General features: G+C 34.0%; 1 protein-coding gene across 1 annotated transcript; it reads left to right on the top strand.

Moving 5' to 3' along the window:
• The first annotated feature begins 4,100 nt into the window (after positions 1-4,100).
• LOC105321298 (uncharacterized) lies at positions 4,101-8,517 on the top strand. Its single transcript, XM_011419560.4, has 4 exons — positions 4,101-4,258; positions 4,919-5,054; positions 5,209-6,077; positions 8,220-8,517. The coding sequence occupies exons 1-4, from the start codon at positions 4,178-4,180 to the stop codon at positions 8,433-8,435; spliced, it is 1,302 nt and encodes a 433-aa protein (XP_011417862.3). The 5' UTR covers positions 4,101-4,177; the 3' UTR covers positions 8,436-8,517.
• The last annotated feature ends 624 nt before the right edge of the window (positions 8,518-9,141 follow it).

The following is a 9,141-nucleotide window of genomic DNA, read 5'->3' as shown; positions in this document are numbered from 1 at the left end:
TCGAGATGACCTTAAACAACTGCTTATATACCGATTATAAACGATTTTAAATCTTCATCAAACTTTGATCCCTTTAGAGGTCATAACTTGTCCAGAGGCCAGAGCCTAAACAATTTTAAGAAGTCAACAATACTTGCATATAAGTTAAACCATATTTGATAACATTTGAGTTTTTGTGAATAATTTGAATTATTTCCTTTGTAAAATTGGAACATCCTTCATATGGCCCAACCCTACTCCTGAAGATGATGATTTTACTAAATTTAAATCTACACTATCTGAACTGACTAAGGTTACAGCTTTTCTTGGAAAATTGTGTTTTAGAGGATGATTCTTAAAGAATTCTTTTTTAAGGATTTTTTTTTCTGTATTTATTCCTGTGTAAAAATTTGCCTTACCCCCCTCCCTTCATTGTAGTCCTACCCTAACCCCAGGGATAATGATTTGTACAAACGTCAATTTTCCTTACCTGAGGATGCTTACACTCAAGTTACAGCTTTTCTATCCGATCTGTTACTGAGGAGATTTTAAAGATGGATTTTTCTCAATATATTCCGCTTTGAAAATTCGACCCACCCCCTCCCCCCACTGTAACCCACTTTACCCCTGGGTGTCATGATTTGATAAAACTTTAATCTATTCTAACCGAGGATGCTTTCACACAAGATTCAGCTTTTTAGACCAATCAGTTTCTGAGAAAAAAGATATTTCTCTATAAATTTCTATGAAACCCCCCCCCCCCCTATTGTGGCCCTTACTACCCCTGGTGGTCATGATTTGAACAAACTTGAATCTACTTTACTTAAGGATGCTTCATCATGTTTATGGGGTTTTCTGGTTGATCATTTTCTAAGAAGAAGAGTTTTAGAACATTTTCCTTATATATTCTTAAGTAAAAATTTGACCCCTATCCCCTTGATGCCCTACCTTATCCTGGGGGTCATGATTTGAACAAATTTCAATCTACCCCACTGAGGATGCTTCCACATGGGAACAGCTCTTTTAGTCGATTGGTTTCTGAAAAAAAGATTTTAAAAGATATTTCTCTATATATTTCTCTGTTAAACTTGACCCTCATTGTGGCCCATTCTACCCCTAGGGGTCATGATTTGAACGAATCTACCCTACCTAAGGATGCCTCCACACAAGTTACAGCTGATCGGTTACAGAGACGAAGATTTTTAAAGATTTATTCTTTATATTCCTATACACAAATTTGACCCCCCATTTCGGTCCCACTCTACCCCCGAAGGTCATGATTTGAACAAGCTTAAATATACACTACCAAAGTATGCTTCCACACAAGTTTCAGCTTTTCTGGTTTTTGAGAAATTTTTGAAAAATATCAATAAATTTTCAATGGATTTTAATCATCACCCTTAAAAAAGGGCGTGACCCTTCATTTTAACCGATTTGAATCCCCTCTACCTAAAGGATGTCTTGTGTCAAGTTTGGTTGAAATCGTCCTTGTGGTTCTTGAGAAGAAGTCAAAAATATAAAAAGTTTATGGACAAACAAACGGACAGACAGACAGACGCCAGACAAAAGGTGAACTAAAAAGCAATAAATATGAAGTTCTACATTTTGTTTTGTAAGCAAATTGTGCATACAGGAACAGACTAATGCCTTTTTAATCACATAGAACAGCTATAGAACTGCAGATATGTAGACTTATTTTGAAGATTTAAAGTGAAAAAGAAGGGGGTTCATTGGTTTCCTTTCTACAACCATCTGTTGAGAAAACGTCTAAATCATGCACATTAATGTTGTAACTTTGCTTCAAATTATGTTTACCTAGTTTTATAAGTCGGTATGGGATATATTTTTTGTACAAAGAAAGTCCAGTCCTCTTCACTTAGAACTTATGTGTCTTTGGAGACTCATTGTCGTGATATTTTGACAGAAAAAATGTCAAAACAATCATTGTTCAATGTGACATAAATCTCCATACCAGTCCCAAGTTTGTTTTTTTCAGTTCTACAAGTATAAATTAAAGATAGTTCTTTTAAGAAGTTTGTTAAAGGTCATTAATGTAATGGTCTTAAAACAAAAAGGTAAACATATATTTTTTAATAAAAATGTACCTTCAATGTACCTCAATAGACACAGACAATATATCCCTTGAGAATTGATAGTTTCTGCTACACATTTCAATAATAATATGCCTTATTTTGAGACAAAGTTACAACTCAATTAAGCAAGCTTAGACGTTTGTCTCAACAAAAGGTTGTAGAATGGTTACTTCCATTTTTACCACATTGTTCAATCTTGAATTTAAGTCTGAAGCTGTGCAGTTTTAAGTGATTAAAATGCATTATTCTGATCTTTTATGCACGGATTGGATATAAAACAACACGTTGAACCTTATATTTATCTTTTGGCGACAGTTTAGGACAGAAACAAGTCAGTTCAAGAGATGTTTACATTCTTATCCTAAAATGTAATATGATGTAATATGATGGCCGTACATCCCTCTTAAAGTGACACAGTGACTCAAAAAAGTTGCTTTACTTTTTGATTATGCCAACGGAAATAAAAGGAAAGATTCAAAATTTGATCAAAGATTGATCATACGGAATGTTTTACGTATTTTAAGTCATTGAAACTCCACCTGAATTTCCTATGTAAGCAATTCGAGTTGTTTTTAGGCATCAATTTATGGGTCCTGTGATTACAATTGCTGTCGAAAAATAATTATTGTGGGATTGACTCACAGAAAAAAGAATTGGGATTTGAAGTTATTTGATGTACGTAGTTATAAATATGTTTAAACGAAAATATTAGTTCTTGAACATATTGGGTTTCACTGGGAGGCCGATTGCTCATGACATACAGTACCGATCAGACCCAACCTAACACCAGAGGAAACCCCAAATAAACCCCGGGTTTACTTTGGATTTACTTTTTGAAAATTTGGGTCCACTCGGGGTTTACTTTGGGTTTACTTGGGGTTTACTTTGGGTTTACTCGAAAATTGCTTTTGGAGTCAACTATTCGTAGTGAAGTGTGAAGCAGACCTGTATTTTGTCTTATAATCCTACTGCCTGTAATTCCTGCCCCTTGCATATTCCGAATACACATGCAGCGTCTGCTTTCAGGGTATTCTTCTGATCGGGGTTTACTCTCTGTGTCCACTCTGGGTTTACTTGGGGTTTACTCTGGGTCCACTCTATTAAACCCAGAAAGTAAACCAAGGGTTTAGCTGGGGTTTACTTTCTGTTAGGTTGGGTCTGATCGGTACTGTACGCCACTCTCTGGTATTAACATTTCCATGCGTCTGCGTGGCTATAAGGCGGAAGGAAACTCAATATTTATGTGTTGGTAAAGCGAATAATTCAAATTTTCTCTATTTAATTTGATCTTTTTACTTTTGAAAACCATACTTTTTCTAAAGTTCATCTTTTCAAATGATATATAATGATATTTGGAAATCATGTAAACATTTGTTATTTGGTATACCGGTATCATGCGTTTGTGCTTCAATATGTTGTTTTATTAAAGAATTAGCAATGACATTATATTTTGAATATATATACTCTTTATTTTAGGAATTTCAATATGCGACTTTTTCATGCGGAACAAAACTACCGATTCAAGTCACTAGTGTGACACACAGTTTGTCCTTTGTCGTTTCAACTAGTTTTATATATAATAGACTAGTTTTTTTCTTTTATTGGTTAACGATAGTTATCCAAGAGGCGAACCGTGCGTATTTAGTTTTATTGAATTTCATGAGGGTAAATGATGGAATGTTAATAATAAATACAATTACATTGAATGTCTATGTAATAATTTCTGCATTTACTCGCGTGTAACTATCTAAAATTCCTTAATTCAGAGTATCTAACTCCCCTTTAATTTGGTAATACACTACCAGTGTTCTGAGTAATAAAACGGATCCTGACCTTAAACAGATAAATAATTACATCGTTAAGGTAACAAGTATTAATATCCCACAAAGAAGGAAAATGATGAGATTAAACGAGCCATGTACGTAAAAGGGCACCCTGTGGCTAGCATCTCATTACAGTCAATTATCTTCCTCATTACATCTATCATCTATAAAGCAAATGTTTAAATTTCGAAATGGCAACTAGATATGTAGGAAACTATTTGTAATGTATGATTATATATAAAACCACAGACCTCGACAGTTTGTGGACATTCCGGAGTGAACATGGCAGTTAGCAACTTCCTTCTGGTACTGGGTTTCTCTTGTGTTGGCTTGACTTTCTCTGTCAGTGGTATACAAAACGAGGTAAGGCATTCAAAATACAGTAAATTAATATATGCTTTCCCCGGAGTACATAAGTGTAGTTTTTTGTTCTGTTAATGATATAAAATCGTACATGATTGTTACTAGTATTGCAGTGTTGTACTTTCACCTTAAACATCTTATAAATGGTTAAAAAGATAGTTTAAGATTATAAACAGTTATCATTACATGTAAATAATAAAGTATCAATACATCTATTTTGCAATTTCACTACATCTATAGTACAAATCACCTTGCACCTATATTACAAAGTATCGTTACATCTACATAACAAAATATCACTACATCTATATTACAAAGTATCCTTACTTCTTTATTACAAAGTATCATTACATCTATATTGCAAAGTATCCTTACATCTATATTACAAAGTATCCTTACATCTATATTACAAAGTATAATTACATCTATATTGCAAAGTATCATTAAATATATATTGCAAAATATCACTATATGTATATAACAAAGTATCATAACATCTATATTACAAAGTATCATTACATTTATATTACAAAGAATCCTTACATCTAAATTACAAAGTGTCATTACATCTACATGTATATTTCAAAGTATCAATACATCTATAAAAGAAAGTATCATATTACATCTATATTGCATAATATCACTACATAATTCTTATAGAAATGGCATGATGCCGGAAGTACTTTGAAATCCGTCAAAAAACTCACTACCGGAGATAAACTTCGGGTACAGGTGGAGCTTCTTCTCTCTCCGGAAACTCAAGTTGAGTGGATAGTGGACCAAACCATCATTGGATGTAAATACTTATATAGTTACTGAAGTTTTATACCAATAAAAAGGGAGAAACGAGACAAAATTAGCTATCATTCTAGTATGTATATTCGAAACCAGGCACAAATTTCATAAGGGAGTTAAGGTAATATATTTTGTTGTCTTTACTTCTGTTTCAGCAAATGAAGGCACATTTGGCACTTCGACTACAAAGCTTGATAACAGTGTAATATACACCATAGATTTGTCAACTCCCGTCAAATACCTCGAGCTTAAATCTGTCAGCAGAGGAAATGTCTTGACCAGATATACCATTAACGTAAATTCAGACAATTCATCAAGGTATTTCGATGACAGAGCTTGTCAGGCATCTATGTCGAACATCAACAGTACCTCATTTGCTGCATATTTTCGGTGTTTCCCGGAATTAGATTCTAGAGACTCTTGGTATCAGAGTATGGCAGTTTTTGATAGGATTCAAACAGACAAAGTAGGCTACAGTACTCTACAAGGGGAACCCAATCCTTACTTTAACTTAACTTTTGAACGAAATACAATTGCCAAAGGAATCGTTGTATTCTCGGACCTAATTTTGGAAATGGGTAAAACCTTCATGTTTCTGGATAGTTTTCTTACCTTGAATATTGACGACACATTGAATTCTATTACATACGCGTATTTACAAGATATCAGCTCTATAAAAACAGAGAAAGAGTTCGAGTTCCTGAACACTTTCCCGGATTCCGAAATTTCTGAGGGGAAAACTGTAACAATATTTTGTGAAGCACTGGGTAGAAGCCCTCCTTCAGTAAGAATGAAGAGAAACGGGATGACAATATCAGAATCAGATGGCGTGTACATCGCTAGCAGAAGGACGAATCTTTGGTCAACATTTTATGTTACTTTCCTTCACGCTTCAAAGGAAATTGAGGGGAACTACTCCTGTGTAGCAGAGAGTGAAAGCAGGACAGCTTATCAATCATATAGGGTAGAAGTAAAACCTATAGTTTGCTGGGATCTTATGATTGATTTCAATGTTACGGACGAGGTATACTATTTATTCGTCGCTATCAGGTTTTGGATCGTGCTTTCTCTTAGGTCTTTAATCCAGGCGACATTTTTGCTTTCACTATGTCAGTGGCGTCGAAAGCAAATTGAAAGTAGGGACAGGGACTAGACTTATAAAAAATCTTCATTAGCAAAATAATTTCAAAAAGTCTTCAGTTATGGGTATATTACTTTGCAAAAGACGTGGAGAGCTAACACCCCCCCCCCCCTCAAAAATATGGAAAAATTGTTCAAAAATCTTCCGTTCAAGAACTACAATACTAGAATTTATGAGATAACCAGGCAAGCAACTGGAGATAGTTTGGGTCCTAAATTGTTAAAATTGTGAACCTCAATCTACGAATGGGGACTTAGAAGGGGTTCAAGGTTAAACACAGAAATATTTTAGGAAATTATTTAAAAACCCTCCTATCAATAAACTTCAGTGCTCCAATTTGTGAGATCACTGTGCAAGCATCCACAGTAAGTGCGGATACTGAAGTCCCTCAACTAACCGGGAACCAAGAATGGGTTCAAAGTTTAACATAGACAATCATGGGGAAAATTAATGTTTGAATTTTGTTATAAAAAACTTCAATGCAACACTTTGAGAGATTACTATTCAAGCATCCTCAAATAATGTAAAATATTAACATTGTGACTCTACATTTAATACTGAAAACCAAGAAGTGGTTTAAAGTTTAAAATAGAAATTCATTGGAAAAGATTTACAATGCTAAAATATGTGAGATTACTATGCAATAATCTTAATCTTAAATTAAAGTGTGACCCCTAACCAATACTAGGGTCCCAAGAAGGGTTTAAAGTTTAAAATTTGTTATAAAAAGTGAGATTACTATGCAAGCATTCTCAATTGATGTAGATTTTGAATTGTCAAAATCGTGACCTTTGGGCTAATACGTGAGTCCGTGTAAGATTACTATGGAAGCATTCCAAGATGGTGTAGATTCTTAATTGATAAAAGCGTGACTTCCGGACAAAACGTAGGTCCTCAAATGGGTTCAAAGTTTAATATAGAAATATAAAGGGAAACACATAGGAAGAATGTTTAAAATCTTCACAAGAAATACTCAGCTACAGTTTGTTAAATTGCTATGCAAGGCGCCTATAACTGTGACGACACTTATTTAGTTATTTGCCGAAATCGTGACATTGCCATCTCTTATGATGTATGCATAGTAATCTCACAAAATGGTGCTTTGTAAACATTAAACCAGGGTGAAATTAGCTCCAATTTGTGATCATGTCATTTTAATGTATTGTCAAATCTTGAAATATAATATTCCAATAGTTTTCTTCAAAATTTCATAATTAAAAAGTTCCAAATAGAATACAAACAACTGTTCTTCATGTGAGCAATGTGCTTTATGGGCCTCTTGTTTGTATAAATGGGTTGTTGCACTTCAAACCAAATTTCTCGTAGAGCTACAGTTCAACAGTTAATTCCAGATAAATTTAATGGACCCACCCATACTGTCCACAAACTCTCAAAAACACATGATTTATATGTTCTCGCAGACTTCTTTTAAAAGATATGAAAATCAATAAAAAGTCACCCATATTAATTTTCAATGGATTTTAAAAAGTAAGTTTCGGGCAGTTATGAACTCGGTTTCTGGTTGTAAAGGTGAAATAAAATCAAGATTGTAAATCACTTCATAGGCGTCGGAACTGGGGTGGGGGGGGGGGGCTTAGCCTCGCAGCAAAGATTTACCTTGAAAGATTGAGAAGCTGGAGTCATAAGCATACTAGCCCCACCCCCCTCCCCAACGGCTTAGGAAATCCATGATTTTGGAAAATATTTTTGTGGTAGGTAAGATTTGTATTTAGGAATTATTTTTTGGAAGTATATATATATATATATATATATATATATATATATATATATATATATATATATATATATATACATACATACACTTACAAGTGACAAACGGATTGAACACGGTTTTTTCAACTTAATTAGTAAACTTGATATTTTAATCATGTCTTAGTGTGAAAGTAGTAAAGGTATCCAAACGTGTAATTATTTACAGCACACTCTGTTATAAGTTTTTATTGGATTAATTTTGAAATTTAATTGTTATCTTTAATTCCTTAGTGTAGATTTCTTTATACTTAGACAAGTCCCCTAGTGGTCGAAGGATCCAAAGGCGTCAGTGTTGACTGCTCCAATTATGAGAACGATGACGTCACTTTTGACACGATTAAACGGACGGCCTTAACCCAATGGACAGAGCGATTAGAGGTCACGATCCCACGCTCAGCTTTCAAGATGAGGCGTATTGACTGTACAGCAACGGATAAAAACGGAGAAATTTCAATTGAATTGTATTAAATAACCGGGGATACATTCAAGCTTGAACTCTTATATAAACTTGAAAATTTTAAACATAAATAAAGGATTGCATACTGCTTTATTGATCACTGTTTTCTTACAGCCAGGTGTTGAGTTGTTTCTCTAGCTCAGGTAGCTTCATGCTGTCAGAAACAAGACGACAGGTCTTGGGGCTGTTTTGCTAAGATAAAGCGTAATTGGTAAATCATGCTGAGATTCCACTGCAGCAATAGTCAGTGGTCTGGGTTTCATTAAGTTTTCTTAAAGAGGTTCGATCCTCTGATTTTGGGTAGCCATTTTGTGTCACCTCTAGTCTGGAAATTCTGTGTCATATATGAATTTTACTTGTAAATTCCTTTTTTAAAAATGCCAAATAAACTATATTGAATAAAATATTGAAGGAAAAATTCCATATTTAGAGAGTGTAGTAAGGGACTATATTTTGTGGCGGAAGGTTTTTAAGAAGAAAATGAACATTTTTCATAACTCAGTTGTTTTAGAGTACCGTCATTTTGGCTTTCTTGTTTTCCGTGCAGACCAAATTTTCATATAGTTTTTGCATTGGGATATCGTCGTGTTGTTTCAAAAAACATATTTCAACAATATTTCAATATTTCTATCGACATGTATTGGCATGTATAAGTGATATTTCATAAAAGTAAAGAAAAAATCAACTCCAATTTCCCCCTAAAATTAGCTTATTTCA

Source organism: Magallana gigas, chromosome 3 (assembly GCF_963853765.1).
Source record: "Magallana gigas chromosome 3, xbMagGiga1.1, whole genome shotgun sequence".
Taxonomy (NCBI): domain Eukaryota; kingdom Metazoa; phylum Mollusca; class Bivalvia; order Ostreida; family Ostreidae; genus Magallana; species Magallana gigas.
Note: the sequence above shows the minus strand (reverse complement) of the source record. Positions and strands in the feature narration are given on the sequence as shown.